Genomic DNA, 23,786 nt, shown 5'->3' with positions numbered 1-23,786 from the left:
GGGCAGGCCCGGCCGCGGCCCCACCCGCCGTTCTGCCGGAGCGCCGGCATGGGGTCCCGCCAGGCTAGAAGGCGGGTGTCGGTCTTCGCGTTGGCGCCGCCGCCTGGCACCGTGGAGCGGGGGCCCCCTTTCGCCTGGGAGTTTTGTGGTCGCCTGGGGTCAGCGGTGACATCCCAAAGGGCAGGCCCGGCAGCCGCTATGGTGGCCAAGGATTACCCCTTCTACCTCACGGTCAAGAGGGCGAACTGCAGCCTGGAGGTACCCCCGGCCAGCAGTGCGGCCAAGGACGCCGAGGTAGGGCGCCCCCGCCACCTGGATCTCTCCGCGTCTGTCTCTCTGTGTCTCTCTATCCCTTACTATCCCAGCTCCCTCCTGTATCTCTGTCTGTCTCCAGTGCACGCTCTACCTCCCGTCCACCGTCTCGCACACTGGCCCAGTGGCTCCCTGTCTCCATCGCTCTGTCAGTCTCTTCCGCCGGCCCCTTCTCTTTGGATCAAGCCCGAGCCGCCGCCTCTGTCTGTCTCTCTTCCTCCGGCCAGGGAGCAGCAGTCTCCCCTGCAGGGCCCCAGACTGGCCATCATCTGTCTAGACTCGCGGAGGGACTTACGCCACCTGTATTCTCAGGGCCAGATGTCACGGAAGACTGCCATTTAACCGCTGCTTTCCTCATGTCTGGTTTGGGGGAGCAGGGGGAGGTTCTTGGGGACCCCTCAGAACGTCTCACCTGCCAGACTTGGCCTTGCAACTGTCTGGCAGCGAAGACAGGACACAGCATCTCTGCTTGTCACCTGTGGCCAGTGGGGGTCATTCAGCTGGCGGCCTGGGGCTAAATAAGGAGTGCGAGGGTCTCCCACAGGGATCCTGAAAATGAATTAAACTCCACGGGACGGTGGGAAGCTGCCTTGGAACAGTGGAAACTTCTCCCTTCTGAGAACTTTCCTGTGGCTTGAGGGAGCCTTCCCAGCTTGCGTTTGTCTGCCTTTTCCTCCTGCGTGTTATTTCTCTGGCAAAGAGTGCACTGGTCTTAGAGGTGGGCTCAGCTGGAGTAGAAAGTGTCTCTTTCCGCGAGAGTCAGGGGAGTATAGTTGCTTTCACTGGACTACAGCGAAGGCTTTGCTGTGGTCAAAATTCAGTAGAACCCACAGGACCCACTCATCCGTGCTGCTCGTGGGTGTATCCGGAAAATCTCCCCTCTCCGCTACCTCACCGGTGAACCGAATCGCCACTGCCGGGGAGAGTCTGGAGGCAGGTGTGCATTGGCCTTGTGTCGGCATTTTCGGAGGTTCCAGCCCATCCCCCTGCCACCCTTGGGTCTGCTCAGCTGTGTGCACTCGGCTCACTGAATTATATGTATTTGGGAGAACAGCATCAAAGGCTCATTGCCTGTTAACAAGAGCTGCTCCAAGCTGACAGGACTCCAGTCGTAATCAGCTTTCTGTAAGCTGAGTACAAACTAACTTCTGTTCCTCCCCTCCACCCCACACCCGAGCTCAGTTGTAGATTTTTACAAAGAATTTCTGTTCCCAGCAGTTGTGAAAATGTGTTGGCTGTAGTGGCGTTTGGATCCTTCTTTAAGTCGTGACAGGACAACACCTGCATAGAATTCAGGTGGATCAGGCTTGGAACGGATATAATGAAGTTTTCAACGTGAACTTCATAATTTAGTGAGTGTAGGAGCAGTGAGGCTGGTGCCTTGAAGCTCATTTTGGAAAGGAGCAAAGCATAACCAAGTTTAATTAATAAATTGAAATGGGTGAAAGAAAGATAACTCTGGACTCTAACCAGTCCCTCGCTGCTATCACTTTGTCCTGTGTTATTTCAGTAGTTTGGTTAAAGGCTTAAGTAAACACATCTGCTTTGTCTTATTCTTCTACTTGAATGTAGATACGTTCTGTACATCACAAATGTGTTGAAAGAAAAAATACCAAATGTCAAATACCAATTTTCTTCATTAGTACTTCGATCCAGATTATAAAATGTGATTTAATTTTTCTTTTATGGGGATGATCTGGAGAGGGAATAAGGATGGGGGCGGGACGCTTTTGGAAATAGTTGGTAAATATTTTTCAACTATCACCATTGAGCTTTTTTAAATATTATAAATGTTTAAATTGGAGTAGAAGTATTTCTTATGCTCTCTACCTTGAGGCAGAGGGTCCAGTCCAGTACATCTCCTAGCTTCGCTGAACTGGCATATCACTTCCTAATAATGGAGATAGGCAAAGGTGGAAAAAGAAATTTAAGCGAGTTTAGCGGGGAGTTTTCTGTTTCCCTTTATCAGTGCAAAAGGCAGCCAACCCTCGTGGTCCTTGCTTCTCCATTAGTTAACTCAAATATATTTTCAACCAGTAGGTGTCATCAGTATTTGTAAATGTTTAAAAAACTACAGCATTCCCTAGTCTGCCTTTGGAAAAACATGATTATATAATTGTTTATAAACTAGCCATTGACTATTAATTCCTTTGAAAGTAACTTTTTTTTTTTTTTAGATTGATCGTTTTCTAAGCAGAAAATGGTGATAATATAAAGAAGCTGGTCTATCCAAAGGCCTTTCCAAGAAAATAAAATTCATTGCCCTTGACAAGGCAGTTGCGGCAAAGCACCTGTGCTGTTTACACATGTAATGGCTGTTTCTGCAGAATGTGCTGTAGGGAGGACAGTGGTCGCATTGCAGTGCTGGCGTGGGCCTTCTAGCATTCATTCCTGTCTTTGCAGCAAGTGTGCTGGGGAAGCCCACTTGGGGAAAGGCTCGTGGGGAAGGCGTGGTTATCACTACTGTGCAGTTGACACCGTATACTTGAGTAAAAAATTGCAAAAATAAGCATTCTCTTAAAAGCAAAGGATACCAAACTCTCTGCTCAAGATTTTAATATAAGCGCTTTGTAAAAAAATTTTTTGTTATTCCAATGATACTTTCCAGTGAAAGAAAAAAATGATATATTTTAAACATTTAAAAATATTCTACATGGATTATGATATTAACATAGTACTGCTGCTTAATCTGGTATTTCTTATGACATGGATGTATGGGTTGGGTTGCAAATGTTTAATTTTAATACCCATAACCAGGTAGATCCTTCTGGATCTAATCATTAACCGTGAAATCTAAGGAGCTTAGTCCGTGGCTCTGGACTTTTCACAAAGAAACGTGGTATCATGTGAGAATTGTTCAGCTTATTTCTTCTGATTGTTGATGCAGTTTTGCTTGATTTATCTTTGTTTTCGTATTTATCGGGTGTCCCCCTCCCATGCCTGGTCTTCTACGCATGTTAGTTGCTCTGAACACCTGATCAGGTCAGTAAAAGGACAGTTGTTAGCGCTAATGAACTGCACCAATTGCCAATTAAAATCGCTGTTTCTCCATGGTGAGGTTTGCTTTTAATGAAAGAAGGCTCAGGCAAGTAGACTGGCTAAGGATACTGGAGGCTGGAGAGATGGTTTTAAGATTTTCGGGTCCATTTTACACTTAATAAAAAATACAAAGAGGTGTTTATTATTTTCTTTGTAGGCACGTATCTAACAACACTTGATGGTCAGCTTACTTTTGCTTTTCAGATTTACCATCTCAGACGCTGGTCAGAATTAGGCCCGATTTAGTTAACAGTATTTGCTGTGGTTTTGAAAGTTTGCACTGCATAGACCAGATGCCTGTGTGAATTATGGAATACTGACCTGGGTCCCAAACGTATAGGCCCTGATTTTGGCTCAGCCACTTGGCCTTGTGTGGCCACGGGAATAATGCTATGCACCTAGGAATTATGGAGTTCTGTTTCTTTTTCTAGAGGGCAGTGGTGGTTCAGTGATAGAATTCTTGTCTTCCCTGCTGGAGACCTGGGTTCGAGTCACAGCCAATGCACCTTATGCCCAGCCACCACCCATCTGTCAGTGGAGGCTTGGGTGCTGCTAGGATCAAAATGGTTCAGTCCCATTGTGCATAGGGTAGCCGTAAGTCTGGGGTCACCATGAGCCAGGGGCCAACTTGACGGCAGCTAGCAAGCAGCTCCTTTTTTAAGTCTGCCACATCTAGTGTCTCACTTGACACCCCAGCCATGTTGTAAGATTAACGTAAAGTGCACATGGTTCTCCCAACTCTATGAATAAGGACAGTGACGGTAGGGGACTTGCAGAAAGCCACACAGAAGACAGTGGCTGAGCCAAGATTTTCTGATGGATTTAGTCCAGCATTTTGTACCACTGTCCCTTGTAATATCCCAGGGTGTTCACCTCTGCGAAGGAAAAAGGGGGTGGACGATGCGAAACTGAACAAACATGTAAAACACTTTGAAGTACATATTTTTTTAAATAGATAACCTTGAGTGCTTTTTGTAACTTAGAAGGTGCTTTTCAAGCTTGAGCTTTAAAGGGCAAGGTGAACCGTGTGCCACGCCATCACTGATGCCTCAGCCAGTCAACATGTGCATTTGATAATTGTACACACCTGGGGCTGTATTCCTTGCACACCACCTGGAGAGCTGAAGGGGTCAACTGCTTTCTAGTAATTTATACATTTCTTGGAATCTGTATCATATAGTGTTGAACTAACAGTATATACAACCAATTGCATGGAAATAGTCCGGAGGAGTTAGAACCCTGGGGTTTCTTCGGATGACTGCATACATAGACTCCATGAATCATGTGAGCTCCAAGGTCTTGCTGGGTGGGGCCTGACGCAGAATTACTCAGGGAAGGGCATCTCTTGCTGATTCTGAGGCTTGTTCACATGGAAAAGTATCATGGTGATTGTGGGCCTCCACGATGCACATGAACTAGGAACACTTTTATTAGGGAAAAGTAGATTGACTTTATACATGTATGTTTGAGGCTGTTCAGGGCGTCAATTCTGAAATAACACTGCCTGGGTCCCAATGCCATTTCCACTACCTGCTCGAGATGAGCCCTTGGACAAGCTACTGTGCCTCTCTGAGCCTCAGTTTCCTCGAGGTAGAATGGGGATGATGACAGTTCTACCTCCTTGGACTGAAATGAGACTCAGGTGAGATGATTGAGTGCCGTGCTTAGCACAGTGAGGTAGTAAGTGCTCCGTAAATATCATCATCATCATCAAGATCAAGGTCTCTGCATCCCAAAAAGATTCTTAATTATAGCCCCTTTTTGTGTAAGAGGAGTTCCTGGGTATTGCAGATGGTTAAAGCTCTTGGCTGCTAACCTAAAAGTTGAAGATTCAAGTCCACCCAGAAGCATCTCAGAAGAAAGACTTGGCGATCTACGCCTGTAAGGTTACAGCCATTGAAAACCCTAGGGAGCAGTTCTACTCTGAAAGACACGGGGCTGCCATGAGTCGAAGTTGACTGAACGGCAGCTGGTGGTTTTGTAGGAGAAACAGAGGCTCAGAGCAGGGTAATGGCCTCCCCAGGATGGCTGATCTGCTAGGCGAAGGAGCCAAAACTCACACCCCAGTCCGCCCCTGAAGTCTATACTTTTCCAACCACATCACATTCCCCCGAAATGACTAAATCACCGGTCTCCTTACCACATAACACATCAAGAATGAACCCGACTGCCCAAGCAAATTGCCTGTCGCAGGCCCAGTTTTTCCTGATGTCTGGATGGAAGACCCCTCCCCTCCCACATTAGTCAGAGCTTCTGGCAGCCCACTTCGTATGTAGAGTGGCTGCGACCCACAGGAGTGGGGCTAGCAAGCCCTCGTTCAGGAGGGTTTTGGTAACTTCCCGTTTTCTGTTTCTCAAGACCAGGCAGCTGGTCTTTGGCAGAATTCTGCGTGCTCAGCTCTGTGGAGGTGACACCGTTACTTCTTCGATTAGTCATTTGGCTTATCTACATTAACCTCTCGCCTTTCACGCCAGCCAATAACTGGAAGGCCCTGACTGCCATCTGGATATTTGCAAATTGTGTGATTTTTTTTTTCAAGAAGCCCTGCGATTGCCTGTAAAATCCTGGACCTATACCACTGTTTTCTTAACAACTGAATGAAAATAAATTACTGATCAGATCCTAATTTTGCAGCTGTGCACATTTAATTGTTATTAATGGTGTGTGTGTATCTGGAAGGGCGACTTCATTTGTGATGTATGCGTGCAGTTGCCTTCCATAATTTGTCAGCATTGGTAATGGGTACAGGTCACACACGAAATGAGGAAATTGCCGTGATTGCGTTGCAATTTATTCGTGTTGTGCTGGCTCATGGGATGGACTGTCAGGGGTGAAGGCCAATGGTTTCTAATGCCTTCCATTTTTTTAATAAATTGACACCAGTTATTAGCTTAGGAGAGGCTGTGTCACAAGTTAACAGAAAAGGCTTCTGCACCCTCGACTGACTGGGAGTGGTTCTTTCGAGGTCTAGAAGAGCTTGGCCTAGATTTTCTGTGTTTGTGCTGTTGTGGCCTTTTGTGAGAGGGCAGCCCTGATTATCAGTGAAACTTCATTAATTGGAGCTAAGCCAGAAACCTTAACAGTAAATTTATTGGACTTTTTTTTTTTTTTCCCTTGGCTCTTAGGATGAGGAGGAAAGGAGTGGCAAAGAGGCTTTTTTTTCCGGGGATTTAGGAAACAAATAAACAAAAGTAACCTCCAGGAAGTGACCCAGGGTGACTGCATCTGAGAACCTCAGAGGAGGAAAGGCCCTTTTGGAACGTGTAGCCGAGTTGTCATCCAATGCTGGATTCATCTGGTCCCTGCTTAACACCTCCAGTGGCAGGCTGTGCATGCACTTCTAACGCCATACACTCCCTCTTTGTTCAGTGTGAATCATGAGAAGAATCTTTTCTTAATCGTAGCATTGCTTTCTGGAGCTGTATATTATATAGTAGGGCATTGGCGGTTCAGTATTAGAATTCTCACCTTCCCCGCGGGAGACTCCAGTTCGATTCCCAGCCAATGCACCTCATGCGCAGCCACCACTCATCTCTCAGTGGAGGCTTGTGTGTTACTGTGATGCCGAACAGGTTTCAGCGTAGCTTCTAGACTAAGATAGACTAGGTGATCTACTTCCAAAAATGAGCCAGTGAAAACCGTATGGATCACAACAGTCCGATCTGCAACTGATCATGGGGATGACGCAGGACTGGGCACCGTTTGATTCTGTAGTGCATGGGTCACCATGAGGTGGGGGCTAACTTGACGGCAGCTAACAACAACGTATTCTATAGTAATACTTTCTTATGTGTTATCCCCTCAAGTATTTGAAAACTTCTCTCTCCTCACCTGCTCCCACCCCACAGACATATGTGCACACAAGCACACACAAACATGCCCACACGAGTGTGCACACATGCACGCTTCCTTATGTGTTTTTCTCTTGGCTAAATATTACTGGTTCCTCCAACTTTTCCAAATATGACATATTCCAGTCTCTTTCCCTTCCTTGCTTGTTTTTGTTGGACATCTTCAGTATGCCTGGAAATCTTGAGTGTTGATCAGCCCAAAGACATTGTGTGTGATGCTTTTATGTTAAATGTGCTTCCTTAGGCAAGACAAATAGACTAATACATCGAAAAATATGTTTAAAATAAAGGTGACAGACTAAAGAGTAATGTCTTTTTCATGTAAATAACATACACAGATGTAAAAGAATGCCCCAAGACATCCGTTGACCAATGAACAAACGACACTAATAGGTAGTTCACACAAGAGGAACTATGAAAAAGTAAACATGATCTTACAGAAATGAAAAAGATGAACAATAATGAAGGGCTGTTTTATACCCAGCTGAAGTCACAGATGTTTTAAAGACATGATAAAATCCCATGCTGGGGCTCTTTCAGGGAAATAATGCTCTTCTGTGTGGAATGAGAGAACTTATCAGTGTATATTAAAGGTTTTGTATATATAAAAAGGTTCAATATTTTGGACCCAGTAGCCCAGCTCTTAGGGAAAAAAAGCTATGTATCCGAAGATGTTCATAGTGACATTATTTGCAATAATGATCATGCTGTATGTTTTGCATTTTATATATTTCAAAGTACTTTTATATTCTTTGCCTCAAGACCCAAGTATAATTATCTTCATTTTAAAGACGAGGATACCAAGGGTCAGAGAGGTTCTATGATTTGCCCAGCATGGCCCAGCTGGAGCTTGAAGTCCAGTCATCTGATTCTAGCCTAGCGTCCTTTCCTGATTATTTATGACAGAAAACCCAACAACCCCTCTGTCCTGTAATAGGGGAATGGTGCTATAATAGGGGTCCATTGCACCATGGCACAAAGGTCAGTGACACAATTTGCAGACATTACAGACAGAAATACTCTAGTATCTCTGGAAAAGAAAAAAAAGAGGAAAAAATTTCACATTGTGAAACTATATACACAACGTAAACAATTTGAGTCTATGTGTATGCACATGGGATATAGAGAAGTAGGAAGGGATGTTCCAATCAGTCCACCCCTTCCCCTTCTCGTCAGGCTCACTAAGTTCATAGCAGTGCCACCCTATGTTCAAGTAGCAGTTGATTCTTTTCACATGCGTTGTCTCCTTTGAACCTGGCACCAGCTGAGGGAGCTGGACAAGGCAAGGGCAGTCTTCTATTTGTCAGCTGAGGAAACAGATTCAAACAGATAAGGAGGCAGGGCCAAAATATGGGTCCCTCCTTGTACAGCTTTGACCTCTTGGCCCTGCACAATGTCAGCTTCAGCCAATCCATTCTAAGTAGGGTCTGTTGTAAGCAGCAGTGTCTCTTCTGGGGTTCTTAGGGGTGTTCAAAACAAACCCCAGTAGCATCAGCCAGCACACTGCCCGCAGTGACCTCGCCTGGGGGCTGATGAAACAGTGGCCCTTCCCTTGGCCTGAGCTCCAGGAGACCCAGCCGCAGGCAGCGCTTTTTGTTTGATGTGAGGCTGCTGTTAGACAAAAAGCCCACAAAGGATGGATAGACACTCACTCCTGTACATGTAGGTGACGCATGTTAAAATGACTGTCTTCCTGGAGCTCTGCAGATCAGATGTTTGCAGTAGAGGTGATAATTAAATGGTCAGGAGAAATACAGTGTTTCCCGAGGGTATTGTTTCTGTAGATACCACTAGAAGTTGGCAACCTGATCAGGTTAAATAAAGCTGAGAGCCTGTGACAAGGCCTTGAAAACAATATAAAGGTAAATGTTTAACAGGTACCACCAGATGTTAGATGTGGAAGTTTGGAGTCTTCTGGAGGAAGAAGCCACAGACAGAAAAAGAGAACAAGCCAGTGAGTGGAAAGAGATGGGCCTGAGGGCCAGGGAAGGCTGTGTGTTTGTTCTGGCCCTGAAACAAGGCCATGCAAGCTCCCTTCTCAAATGTGCTATCTCATAGTGAAATGCTAACATTTCATAATCCCCAAGTGACTCAGGCCTGTCAAGAATGACCCCAGGCAAATACAGAGAAGATAATTGAAGGTCGCTGGTGAAGACTAGTCTTAATTTTTTACTTCACACAGGTCGGTGAGGGGAAGTGGCTCATCGGTATCCTGTGAGGTTCTGGTGGTCTTGGTTCATTTTCTTACACCACCTCCGCCATCCTGCTTATTTGTTGGTGATTATCTTGGGTGCGTCTGGGTGTAGTCTCACAGATGGAGTCTGAAATAGCAGCAGTGAAGAAGGAAATAAACAACAGAATGTATCAGAAGAGAGAAAAATTGATGATAGCTTCAGTGTAAGCCACAGATGCGTGGTGAAGACTTGCCGCCACTTCCTTCCGCTTCAGCCATTTGATGGTGAGATGGTGACTTACTGAGAACTTGAAGAAGGGAACATCAGAAAAGGCACCTTTTTTCTCCTTAGTCTCTGTTAGTCTCTGAATGCTTTATGCCCAGGCTCTCAGGGCCTGGGAGAGCGAGCTTTGTTCTGGCATCAGTGTCAAGGAGTGGGAGCTTGCTTTCTTCAGCAGCATTTATTTCTAAGCTACTTTTTACAAGAGCTTTCGTACTGAGTACAGGGCACGAGTTGACACATCTTCTCTGGATGTCAGTCTTGCTTCTGGAATGAGAGGACTCGATTAGATCATTATCTCCTAGAAGATGGTTTTCATGCCACTTGGGGTAGCTCAAATGATACAGGAACAAGACACCAACTAATTTTGAATCACTGCTCTTTTCAATTCTCTTTTGATCCTTCTCATGTCAAGGAGAAAGTCTCAGTTTGGAGCTAGTGTGTCTTTAACACCTCTCTTCGCTTACGAATTTCCCTTTTTAACAAAGCTCAGGCTTTAGGCGTGGAAGCTTCAGACAGACAAAAGTAGTACCCAACAAGAGTTTAACAACAAGGTACGTTTTTTAAAGTTAGTTACTATTTATGGCAGGTGATAAGTGATTTTCTGTTTAAGGCAGTGACATAAAGTTTATTTGTAGAATAAGTTAAGTGAAATAACGAGTAATTTAAGGAAACATTAAGTACATAATCGTTTCAGTGATATGTGCGTATGGCCAAAAATTGTCCTGGGGGACTACGAGTTTGGAAACAGTGCACTGCACTGTAGGCATATTCTGAGGGCTCTTTTAGGGTCAGCGTCTCCAAGAGTAAGTTACCAAGTTTCGGCAAAGCCACCTGAAAACTAAGCTTGAAATGCAGGCTTTGAGCATAAAACCTAGATTTCATATATTAAAACTTCTAAATAGATAAAAAATTGGCTTTAACGTGTCATAGAAAATAATTCTGGGCTAGACGTTAGCCAATTAAAAAAACAAAATTGGATTTCTGTTCTAAGAAGAAAAATCTTTTTTGTGTTTTCAGAGTTCCAAAGAAAGTGCCAAAGGAAGTTCCAAAATTCCCCTGAAATCACTTAATCCTCCCTCTTCCTTTTCCCTTTCATCCTGGAGGAAGGATTGGGGCAAGATTACACTTTAATTTGGGGCATCCACAGAGTGTAGTAGTTAGGAGTTTGGATTTGCGGTCCGACTGGGCTGAGCTTGAATCCTCGAAATCAGCTTGGCCACTTGTTAGCTGAGAGACCTTGGACCAGTGGCTCATGCGCTAAGCCTCAGTTTCCTCATCTGTAAAGTGAGAATCGCTATGGAAAATATGAAGATTAAATGGGGCAGTGCATGCACCGGGCTTCCACCGAGCAAGTGCCCACCCCATCATCATCAGCATATCATCGTCATTGCTCTTTTGAATGAAGATCAGTTGAGTAGGAGCTGTGGATGGTTGTCCCCATCAAGGGGTCTACTCTTTACTTTGTGGGAAACACCCACCCAGTGTGGGGATGTCTCCCAGGAATCTGAGTTGGCACTGGGCGCTATTTTTTTTTTTTTAACAAAAGATATTTCAGAGCGCACTGCAAGCTTCACATTCATCCCTGCAGGTAGAAGGGAAAAATCTAGTGTGGTTTTCTATTTGTCCCAGAATGACTTCCAAACAGGAGGTGGTGTGGGAGCTCTTGGTAGAGTGTGCCCTGGCCTGGTGAGCGTGTTGTCCCCGAGGCAAGCTCCTGCCTGATACCCAGCGCCTGGGAACCTTCACCAAGCTCCCACCGCAGTCTCAGGCCCAGGTTGAGCAGATGAGGATGGATTAAGTTGTTTTGGGAGTTCTTCACACCCTGTTCATTATTAGCAGGGTGCTTTTATTATGAATAGATCCTTTGTTAGAAGTGTGGGGAAACTTCATAGCAGATGAGGGCAAGTTGGTGAAGAGGTGGATGGATGAAAGATGACCTTTAGTGCTCTTTGACTGTAAGTAAATACTTACTGAGACCTAATTCTATGCATCATTCTCCCTGGAGTTAAAAAGAAAAGACAGGCTTTTTGCCTCCAAGGAACTTGTTCTCGAGTTTGGCCAAATCATTGGCAGCCTTTCTCTGGCCTAACCTACGCCCATAGATAACAGGCAGTGATGTGGTGATTGTCAACCTAGGGAAAGGGGCTGGGGAAGTAAGCAGTCCTATCAGGGAGGCTGGGGAGACTGAGCTGGGGGTAGGAGGGGGCGGCACAGTGGAGGAACTGTGGGTGCTGTTTGAAAGAAACACCCTTTGCCTTCCTTCTGGAGAGTCTGATACATCCCTTGGCAAAGACTGTGGGCAGAGGAGGCCAAGTCCTGTTTCTCCCCGCGTACCATATAAAACAACATCTATCACTTTTCATCACAGAACAATCCATTTTCACATTTATTTGTTCAGCGGCAGTATGGTATGATGGTTAATGTTGTAAGCTCTGCAGCCGGGCTGCTTGGTCCTGTCCCGGCTCTGGCATTTATTAGCCGTGTGATCTTGAGCAAGTTCCCAAACTTCCTTGTGCCTCAGTTACCCCATCTCTAAAATAGAGATAATAGTAGTACCTGCTTCATAGGGTCGTTGTGGGATTAAATGGACTGGTACATGCAAAACACAACAGGGCCTGTTCCATGTCAGCATTCATATTCATTAGTATTATCAATTTATTCATTTTCATTCCACAAATGTTCTTTGAGTGCCTACAATATGCCAAGAATGCCACTAAGTGCTGAAAGTATAATAGAGTGCAGCCCCCCTCCCCTACAAAGAAAGACAAACCCACTGCCTCGTTCCTTGTGGGGCTTGCAGTCCTGTAGGAGAGGTCAGGATCAATAGATAGTAATCAAAGAATCACACGTGAGATTAAGTAAAACCACATTGGGGGTGAGTGTTGCTACAAGAGTGTCAGAGGGGCTTTGACCTCATCACAGAGGTCAGGGGAGGTTTCTTGGAGGAAGCAGTGACTGAACCTAGCTAGAAAGGAAAAGTAGGCATTGCTAAGAAAGAAGAGCATGCAGGCAGCAGGAGCAGCATGTGCAAAGGCCCTGTTGTGGGAAGGAGCATGGAGTATCAAGAGAAGAGGCTGGTGCTGCCAGAGCAGACAGTAAGGAGGGTGAGTGCCAGATGGGGTGGGAGAGTTTGGCAGGACCAGCCCAAGACAGGCCCTGGAGGCTGGTTCACTGTTACCAATATTCTTTTTTTTTTGTGATCTTGGAACTGGTACTTGTTTACTTGGAGAAAACTTGGAAAATACTGGAAAGTATAAAGAAGAAAATATAAATCATCTAATCACTTACAAACCTATCAGCCCAGTAACCAGTGTTAACAATCCTTCCGGTCCACACATTGACATAAAAATTGTTACACATCTGTACATATTGGGGTGTGTGTGTGTGTATATGTATGTGGGTATGTGCATGTATGCATGTCTGCCAAATGTATGTATTGAGTTCTGTGTGTGAATGTATAGTCATTCAGCGTTCCTGAGCACTGCCTGGGTGCTGGGCCCTGGGGATTACAAAGGTGAGTGTGACATGCTAGGTCTCTCACCTCTGATGCTGTTTAGGTCCGTTAGTCTCGGGAGATGGGTGCACCCTGCTGGAGGCCCAGGATTGCCAGAGGTCAGGGCAGAGCGGGCTTGCAGACCCCGGGTACCTCTCATCGGCCTCTCAGAGGGGCACCAGTGTGTTCCCCCCGTAGGGCCTTGTCAAAGGGAGCCATCTGTCAGTTCATGTAACTTTTCGTTTTCTCAGGCCAGCATCGTGGAGGGCAGGGTGCGACAGGCAAGGGACACAGGGTGGGGGACTTTGTTCCTTGGCCATCCAGTGAGCCCCTGCTGGATGTGTCCATGCTGTCACACTGGTCCCCAGGTGTGCCCTTAGCAGAGAGCAGTGTCTGCTGCGGCCACACAAGCAGGGCACCTGTGTACCTGGCTGGCACCTTGAGATGCTGAGGAAGAAGCCGGGAGGGGCTGCTGGTTCCAGAGTCCCAGGGCTTGAATGAGCAGTGTCCTGCCTGTCTCTACCTCCCTTCTGCCTCTGCAGGCAGAGGTTCCTTTAGGGTCTGTGCCCAGTTTAGGCAGCTAGCAGGGCTGTGGGTAAGAACCCTGGCCTTGCTGAGAAGCAGCCTGGGGCTCAGTCCTGGCTCTGCCACTTACTGCTCGCTGTGTGACCTTGGGTGAGGTTCCCAACCCCTCTAAGCCTCAGTTGCCAACTTTGTGAAAAGGGTATAGTAATAGCACTAACTTATGAGAAGTTAAGGGAATGATGCAGAGGGAGCATTTTGGCACAGGCTGGCACAAAGTCACCTTCAGTATTACTGCTATTATGTTGTTATTATAAGGAGAGGCTGGGAAGACTTTCATATCAAGTAGATTTGAATGCAGATCTCAGCTCTGACAATTAATCACTGGGTATGATCTGGGGCAAGGCATTTCACATCTCGGAACGCCAGGTTCCTCTTCTGTAAAGCAGGGCCATGGGGCTGCTGTGCGGAATGGATGATGCATGTGTGCCAGCACCTGGCATGAGGTGCCTCCTCCTCCCCTCCCCCCTCCCAGGAGCCCCCTGCTGTCCACAGACACCCTTCCTTCTCTTGTTGACAGAGTCACAGAGAAGAGTCACACCTGGGTCAGGTGTGGGAAGACTTCTCTGTTTCTAGAAAATTGCTAGAGTGGATGAGTAGGTAGGGGCCCTGGCAGCATGTAATTTACTTAATAGCAGTTCACTCTGGCTTTGCAGGGTCAGGCAGCCCCTGTCATCCTCTGCAGAGCCCTGCTTTATAAACTCAGGAGCGACCTGGTGCCTGACTCCTAAATGGTGGGGCAGAAGGCGGGAGAGCCTGGGCTGTAAATGAGCTGGCACCCCTTGCTGACCTCGGGTGCTCTGGGAGCCTTTTCCAGGGAAATTGGTTTGCCAGGGTAGGCCCCCCAGAGTCTTCTCGAGGAGCCCTGTTGTCTGTAGATGGCCCCTGCTGAAAACATGGACACTTCGCCCCTTCCTGCTGCGTGAGGACTTTACTTCAGGAATAAATACTGTTTTTCTTGTCTCTTACCACAAAACAGCCCTGGTCTTTTCAGGAAGCGTTTATTGACACCCCTTCCACTGGATCTCCATGGCTAATCCAGCTCTTTTTTTTTTTTTTAACATAACCAAACTGCCAAATCACAGGTTTGTGTTTACTTCTTTCATTTTTAAGTCGACTGTCATTGTCTGCTCATTTTCACTCTTGTTACTTTGTCATTGAAATTCGGGGAGAGTAATGTGGGGAGCTTAGCTGGGTCTCTGAGGTGTCTTGCCTTCTTTGTCCGTATGATACATTCTTTTTCAAATTCACAGGCTTCTGAATTTTAATAGACTGCAGATGATGATACCTCTGGTTGCGTATTAATTGCTGAGCGTTAGAAATAACTCAGAATCACAATGTTCAGGGTTGCAGATGTACAGCACCAGAGCCAGTGTTTGTTTGGAGCCTTTGGAAAAATCCACTGTTAGTGGGCATTTTTCAATTCCTGTCACTAAAAATGTGCCGTAGAATGAAAACTGTATCAACAAATCAAGTACACACACGCAAATAACACACACACCCCTCTCCTAAAAAAACATTGTGAAGCTATTCGTCTGCTCAGTTAGGCGTTTGGGGGAGCAGAAAGGCCATACGTGCCCGTCCCAATTACCCGCCTCACAGTTTCCTGAACAGCATGCTTTGGACCTTATTTTCCTGCATACCATTGTTAAGTGGGTGGTAAGATGTCAGCTGAAAGCTGACATGGGGAGGTTTTGAACATTTTTATTTTATTCCCAATGTAGTCATTCCCGTGTGGCTGTGTGACTGGTAGCTTTTTTCCACTGTGAGCAGTCAGATCTCGGTGTGTTCTGTTCTCAGTGGGGAGCACAGTGTTCTCAAACCGTGTGTGCGGCGCTCCCTGGTCCTGAGCGCAGGCATGTGCTGTTGAGGACCCACCTGGACCAGGCGGTGGGAAGAGAGAGGTTATGCTGGGGGAGACAGCAGGGGGTAACAGGGAGTACCACGAATGTATTTTGTGTTTCTCTCTGGAAGTCGTATCTCCCCAAGACTTGCCTGCTTAAAATCACTGTCCTTGTCACATGTGGAAGCCAGCTGGGCAGCAAGAGAAGGGATCCGTCTTGTCCTCCTGCCGAACCGATGCCCTTAGTCGGGTATCGCTGTAGGTTTTACCCAGCAGGCAAATGTGGGATCCCTCCTCCCCAGCCTAGTGTTCAGTCAGATGGCAGACTTGGCTGTCAGGTTCGCTTACCTGAGATGTGTTTGATCATCCCAGATTGAGCTGCAACAGTCTGTCCTTTGGTTGGAACAGTGAGATTAAGATCTGCGTGTCTCTTTTCATCTCTGTGCTTCTTTTTCCTCACCTGGGAAGCTAAGATAATGCTGAGCTTCCAGGAATGTCAGGTGGATGAGAGAGAGAGGACATGTCTGTGGGGCTGTGAAGTCCTTTCTGGAAGCCAGAGGTAACCTTTTAGTTTTGCTGGAGACTTCACCTCACTCGTCAGACTTGGGTTGAATGCCTGGAGTTCCTATCATTGCCTAACCCCAGACCACACTGGGATCTGGCAAGAGAGGAGACCAGTTCTTCTAGCCCATAATTCAGCAGCATGGGGCAGGGTAGATACAGACCCCAAGACCCATCTCCTGGGAGGCCCCTCCCCCATCTCAGGCCCTTATCTGGGGATTTTATGCCTGACGTTTGGATACAGCCTTGAATTCTGCCAGGCCACTCCCAGTTATGCTGTCTCCAGCCAGAGCTTGACTAAACAGTTGATAAAGCTGCAGGAAGAAAGGGAAGGCAGGAATGTGGAATCAAAATATGTGGTCTCTTGGCAGCTGGAGACTTCCGTGGCCAGAGGGTCAGTGATGGGATTGTGAAGGTGGCATGGGGCTCTGGCTTTGTCCCTGAGAGGCCTAGGGCGAAATCCAGTGCTGCAGGGAATGGAGGGGGGCAGGAGAGCAGGCTGGGAGGGAGAACATACCTCTCCTTGAACATCAGAAATAAGGGCAATATTGCGAGTGGCCATCCAAGATACATCAGTCTGTCTCTATTTGCTGGAAGCACCAGAGGAAAAAGGAGAATCAGGAATCGGTGGAGGAAATAGAATCCGTGTCCAGTCACCTCCGTGAACAACTACCTCCTTTGTCATGAGACCAGAAGAACTTGATGGTGCCTGGCTACCATTACTGAACATTTAAAGATTCTATAGAAGAATCCTGATCAAAAGGAGGAAAATGAGGAACAGAATTTCAAATTCTTATGCAATCTAGAATTTCTGGAGCCACTGAGGCCAGTTGACACCCCCCAAACTATTACCCTGAGGAAATCTTTTAAACCTCGAACCAAAACTATCCCCTGAAATCATCTTTGAAACAAGTAATAGTCTACCCTAATTAGAAGAGAGTGTCAGCATTAAGAATTATACTCTTTTAAAGAATTATCTATATGTGATCAAATCCACAACAGCAACTCAAAAGAATAGATGAGAAGCTTACGGGGACGATGAGTGTGTGTTACTGATGGTGAAATAGTTTGGAAAAGGTTGTCAAGAAAGGTGGCACAACTTGGAGAATATAACCAGGGTCACTGAATTGCACGCGTAGAAACTGCTGAAGTGGTGTATGTTTTGTTGTGTATATTTTCACCAAAAATTTAAATTTTTATATATATATATATAAAACACTTCTAATGCTTGTAAGAAAAAGAGTAGGACAGTAATCTGCTATATACTGGGGGCTCTCTATGGGCTGGGCCTGTGCCAAGCACTTACTTACACACATGATCTCATGTGATCCTCCCGACTGCCCTCTGAGCAGGTAGAAGGATTGTCCTCACTTCACAGTGGAGGGAACCAAGCCCTCGGAGGTTGCACGGCGGCTGAAGGTCAGCGGGTGTTGCACTCTGGCTGGAAGGGTTGGCTCATTTTTCATCCTTAGAGTCTCTGAAAGGAAGTGATGCATTCTTTGGGCCAGTGTGGTAAGAACTTTGTCACGTGCTGCAGAGGCTTTTGGTTTGTTCCTAAGCTCTGGGGGAGCCCCAGCAAACGGCCTTACAGTGCGCTTCAGGTCTCTACACACCAGCTTCCTGAACCCTGGAGCAGGATGGAATCCCCAGTGGCATCTTTCTCCTTCCCTTCAACCCAGCCTGAGGGAGAGCCAGGGAATCCCTTTTGGGAACTTAAACAAATGCAGAACTTATTTCCCACCCAAAGGTTTCCAAGAAGTCAGTAGGAAATGACTGAATGTGAAACCCCAGAGCCACAGAGGCCTTGCTCTGGGCCCTGTGGCTGCAGCCAGGCCGTCACCTCCACTTCCAGGTACCTTGTGGGCATCGTCCAGCCAGCGGTGGTCCCATTTTCCAGACCTGGGAATGGATGTGGCAGGGTAGGCACGTCACTTCTGTGGCATTCTTGCCAAAAATACATATCCTGAATCTAATCATGAGGAAACATCTTCTGGGCCCCAAGTCTGGCCTTCCCTAAGGGGCATGGAGACACGACGCCACCCACAGCCGTCATCTTTTTTCAGAATGTCAAACTCTTGAAGTGCTTCAGCTTCGAGCATCTGGCTCTTTCTGCCTCCACAGAGTAAGAGCTTTGCCTGGAGTTCAGACGGCAGAAGTGGAGCCAGGGACCACAGAGAGAGGGCCAAACATTTGACTTCTTCTTTCTCTGGAGCTCCATGTCTGGGCATGACCAAAATGAGTTTCAGGTGATGGGCTGGCGTTTGCTAAAAGGGACTTATCCGAGGTGGGGTTGTGCGTTTCTCCTTCTGCCTAAACTCCAATATTTTAGGGCTATTTATCAGCTGTGTCTAATCTTGGCCAATTTAACCAGTAGCAGACTAATAAAATAACGCGTTTAGGCTTGCTGCCAGGACAAATGTTGACTTACCCTTATAATGTTGACTAAAACGAATAACTCTGAAAGTAATTGAGGAGAGAAACTTTAGCCAAAAATACAGTGTCTGAAAGAGTGGTTCTGTTTTATTTTACTGGCAGTGCTAAGACATTATGTCCGTAACCTAGGCTACAGCCTGCTTCAGCTCTCGGTGAGTCCCATATTTTACTCAATTATTTCCTCAGCCATAAAGCTTCATTCAGCAAAAATGAATTTTCCCATGGCAGACTCATAGGACAGGTTCCTTTTCCAGTGTGGGGCAAAAATGTATTTTCAGTGACTGTGAGAAGAATAAAGGTAATAACTTGTTTGAGCTCCTTCCTCAGAAACAAAACGGTATGCCGTGAATGGGAGCCCTCTCAGAGTGTGTAGTAAAATTAATTGCTTCTCCAGGGTATGCTGGACGAAATCCACCTCGCTCGCCCCCCACCCCCACTTTTCCTGCACTTTGCCATCCAGTTTATACGAACGCTAGAGAGCTGTAGTATTTTGCCAGCGTGTGCTTTGGACTTGAAGCAGAGGAGGCCAGGAGGACCACAGAAATTGTCGTACAGCATGACTTATTTCAATCCCTGTTTTTTTATTTGCGTTTTATAGGGAGCTTTTTTTGGAGCAGGGTTTCTGAGCATGCTTTCAGAGGCTCATGCCAACATTGTCAAATTCCCTGAGGTCTCCCGCTTCCCTGGGTGGCTCATAACGGTTAAGCACTTGGCTACTAACTGAAAGCTTGGCAGTTCGAATCCATCCAGAAGTGCCTGGGAAGATCTGCTTCCGAAAGGTAACAGCCATTGAAAATCCTGTGGCGCACAGTTCCACCCTGAAACACATGGGGTCACCATGAGTCGGAATTGACTCGACGGCTGCTGGTTTGGTTTTGGTTTTGTCTCCCCTTAACCAAGGCTCCCCTAAAAGCAAACACCTCACAGGCCAACTTTGGCCCAGATGCTATAGGTGCTACCTCCAGCTCAGGCAAAGGCTGTACTTGATCTATAGGAAATATTTATAATCTCTCCAACCTTAATGTGTTTGGTTTTACAACCCCAAGCGTTGATGGTTTACTTTGTGAATTTGCCCAGGCCATCTTGAGACGGCTCCGTCATCTGCTCTTTAGTACTCCAGGCGAGAGAGAAATTGTTGGAACCTCAACCGTGCAGTCTGACAGCCTGTCTGCAGCTCAGGACATGAGACTGAACTGACTCAGAATGTGCTGTGGGTTTTATTTTTCTTTATAGCACCTGATATGGAGGAGATAGTTGGACCATTTTTCATCAGAGGAAATCAGATCTCCCTTGGACTCAGAGCAAGGGAACCAGACTCACAGCTGGAGAAAATAAACATTAGGCGTGGCCTCCATGTTTGAGATTAGCCAAGAAAAAAAGGATCAGTGATCCCTGGGGATGCTGTTCTCAGTGGTTTGTGACTTTCCACAAAACCTGTAGTCCCTTTGTTGGAATCACTGATAAGGGTCTCTGGAGAAAAATTACAGTTCTGAATCTGAAGACCTTTCGCTCACCTTATGGGTTAGAAACCAATAATTCTAAAACATGTCAGTCTGATCAGTGAAGCCAGGTATCCTTTGGAACTTGGGCCTCATTATTTGCCCTTCAGCTTCTAGTAGTAGAAGACACCAGGTCACTGAGCTCTGTGCCAGGGAAAAAGAGAGTAGAAAAAAATTTTGATGGAAATGTTGGAGTTGGAAACCATCATTTCATTATTCCCCTTTTCTGTTTCCAGAATATGAGATGAAGAGTCACTTGCAAGCTCCAAGGAAGCTCGCCTTCCTGTTTCTAGAGCCCATTCCTCTCTGTGTGGCCTTCACAAAGCTGTGTCCGACAGTTCTGTGAAGTCCTCCTCGGGGCTGCCTCTGTGTCCTGCCCGTGTTGTCCACCATGCCGTGCCTGTCACTGCCAACCACTTCACCTGCCCACTTCGTTCCCTACTCCAGCCAATGTGGACTCTTGGACACTTGGCCTGGACCAGCCTTCTGGTTCTCTCTGGTCAGCTGGGGCACATTCTTCCAAAGGATACTGGGTAATTATTCCCTGAATTGGACTAAAAAGAACACACATAGTCGCAAAATATCTCACTTAACCAAGCGATCGAGGTTAGCATCACCAATAATAAGACATAGCAACATTGTATGCCCCTGGATAAAATGCACTGAGAAGGGCACGTCAGGTCTATGGAAGTCTTGCCAAAAATGCATGACCTGAATGTGATCATGAGAAAACACCAGAGAGTCAAATTGAGAGACAGTCTACAAAATAGCTCACCATTATGTTTTCTTCAAAAGCATCAAAATGATGAAAGACAGGAGCTGTAAGAGATTGGAAGAAGCTATTGGAGGCAGAGATAACAACTAATTGTAATGTGGGATGCTGGATTGAATCCTGGAACAGAGACAGGATATTAGTGGGAAAACTGGTGAAATCCCAATAGCATCTTTAGTAATTTAGTTGGTAGTTTTGTAACCCGTAACCCATTGCGGTCGAGTTGATTCCGACTTATAGAGACCCTATAAGACAAAGTAGAACTGCCCCCATAGGGTTTCTAGGGCTGTAATCTTTACGGAAGCAGACTGCCACATCGTTCTCCCGCGGAGTGGCTGGTCATTAGTGGACCTTTCAATTAGTAGCTGCACGCTTAACCACTGTGCCTCCAGGGCTCCTGAGTAGTGTTGTGCCAATGTTAATTTCTTAGTTTCAGGAAATGTACCATGGTTATGTACATCAGGGAAGTGGAAGGAAGAGTGTACAGGAATTCTCTGTACTATTTTTGCAACTTTTCTGTAAATCTAAAATTATTTTAAAATAAAAATTTTTTAAAAGGCAATAATACACACATCGAGTGATTAGATAAGTTCTCCTGTTCGTTAGAGGGGATGGTGTAGGGGAGGAGAAATAATCTTTCGTAAAATATACCAGTTTGTGAGTACTATTCTAGGCTGCGTTCACTGAGAGGCTGCTGTTTATAATGCGCTGAGCTCTGTTCTTGTTGCTGTCTCTGGGCAGAATAGCACAGCGGAGGTTTATAGTGTAGTATACGGTCTACATCTTGCCTCTGCCATCTTGAGATATGTGGCCTTGTGCGAGTTACCCATTGCCGTCGAGTCGATTCCGACTCATAGTAGCCCTATGGGACAGAGTAAAACTGCCCCATAGTTTCCAAGGAGTGGCTGGTGGATTCGAACTGCCAACCTTTTGGTTAGCAGTCGTAGCTCTTAACTACTATACCACCAGGGTTTCCAAGTTAACTTATTCACACTGAGCCTTGGCTTGCCCATTTGTAAAATGGGGGTAATGGTATTAGCTCATTCATAGGATATTCTGAAGATGCCATGAGCAAATTTATGTAAAGGTCTTCTTCCAGTGCCTGACATGGATTATTAGTCCCTAACAAATGGTAGTTCTTACTGAATTCCCGCCACTGCATTATGAGAGAATTATTTCTCCATTTTTCAGTTGGAGAAATGTGCATAAGTAACTTGCCCAAGATCACCGAGCTAATAAGCACCAGAGTCAGACTAAGATACAAGATAGATGGATGAATGGATAGATAGATAGCTAAACCCGCCTCTCCAAAAATACAGTTCATTCTCAACTATTTAGTTTAAAAAAAAAAAAAAAAGTTAATGTAGAAGAGAGACTCTGCAGGAATTCTTTGAAGAACAAGATACAAGGCAAGCTGTCAAGTCCCCCCCGCCCCCAACGAGGGTAGAGACAGGAGTCAGAGACACAAGGCAGGTTTCAAATGTGGCTTGGAAGGAGGGTGGAGGCAGAAGTGAAATAATGAGCCAGTGGGTGAATGCAAGACCCTAAAGGGGTGGGAGGGCCTTGGTCACAGGAGGTGTCAAACGAAGTGAGAACCCAAGAATATCTATGGTCACCTATAGTTTTGAAGGTGAGAATCTTGGACATAAACTGTAAAATGGTGTGAACTGCCCTTTTGCCCTAAGGAGGGGGATGGCAAAGTAGGGGAATCTTGAGCTTTACATTGATTTGGCTGGAGAGACGCAAAGGGGAGTGAGAGCCTGGCAAGAATGGGAGTTCTTGGCCGTTTTAGAAGATGTTGCTACTGTAGGGATGGAGAGAGAACTTGACTTGGGGGGTGCACTTGTGGGGAAAGCAAAGCACGCTCACAAAAGAAACCACGGAGCAAAGAACTCCTGCCCATCGGCAGTCTGATTGAGAATGGCCCCTATTTTCCCTGTGTGTTTCTGAGATGAGTGAGAGTTGACCTCCAGCGGAGTGTTTGGTGAGGAGGAGCCTGTGCTGGGTTTCTAAATGAGACAGAATGAAAAACCAGTTAATAGAATACAGCAGACTTCAGGGAGTCTTACTGCAGCTGGGCTGCTGCCCCTCCACGGAGTTTTTGCCCGTCTAAATTTAAATGCTGCCAAGTAGCTCTCCTGGCTTTGGCTTTCCCAGTGGCATGGACCTTTCCCTATTCCATTCTATGTCAGTGAAAAGTTACTGAAACTCAGTAGTACGATTTTTTTTCTTCTCATTTTACGAGGCTTCTAATTATATTTGATTCTGGATGACATCTGTCGCTTTAGCATCTTTTCTCACTGCGCCTTCACTAGCAACTGAAGCAAAAGCCTTTGATGGCACCTGTCTGTTCCAGTTCAGTGTTCACTGGTACATTTGCAAAACAGCTTTATGTCCATTTTTTAAAAAATACCGTTTTAATATGGAGAATTCTGACCACATACCACTGGCAGGGCTGTATCCTGAGTCCCCTGTACTCTTCCTACCCGCTGCCGTCAAGTCAACTCCGACTCATAGCGACCCTATAGGACAGGCTAGAACTGCCCTACAGGGTTTCCAAGGCTGTGAATCCTTATGGAAGCCAACTGCCACATCTTTCTCCCGTGGAGCAGCTGGTGGGTTCAAACCACTGACTTTTTGGTTAGCAGCTGAGTGCTACAACCACTGCACCACAAGGGCTTCTTCAAGTACAAGAGATGCTCTAAATTACTGAATCCATTCTTTTATGAAAAAATATGACTTCTATGCCTGTCTTTCTTCAGTCTCTATTTTCCTTCCTTCCTCCTCTCCCCTCCTTCTCCTCCTCTTTTCCCTTCCTTGTCCTCAGAATAGGTGAAGAGAAAACATTGGCTAAAAGTCAGTACCTATTCATGCTGACAATTCACAGCAAACTTGGTGTAGGAAGGAACTTTCTCTGCTTGTTAAAGGCTGTCTCTTCCCTGCTC

General features: G+C 46.1%; 1 protein-coding gene across 1 annotated transcript in view; it reads left to right on the top strand.

Annotated features, from left to right (window-relative positions):
- The first annotated feature begins 59 nt into the window (after window positions 1-59).
- ARHGEF3 (Rho guanine nucleotide exchange factor 3) overlaps window positions 60-23,786 on the top strand; it is a 71,549-nt gene continuing 47,822 nt past the window's right edge. Inside the window, exon 1 of the mRNA XM_023726440.1 lies at window positions 60-294. Within this exon, the coding sequence (XP_023582208.1) occupies window positions 199-294 (96 nt within the window). The 5' untranslated portion in view covers window positions 60-198. The remainder of the gene's footprint in view (window positions 295-23,786) is intronic.

The sequence above is a fragment of the Trichechus manatus genome, unplaced genomic scaffold, assembly GCF_000243295.1.
Source record: "Trichechus manatus latirostris isolate Lorelei unplaced genomic scaffold, TriManLat1.0 scaffold00001, whole genome shotgun sequence".
NCBI classification, from domain to species: Eukaryota; Metazoa; Chordata; class Mammalia; order Sirenia; family Trichechidae; genus Trichechus; species Trichechus manatus.
Note: the sequence above shows the minus strand (reverse complement) of the source record. Positions and strands in the feature narration are given on the sequence as shown.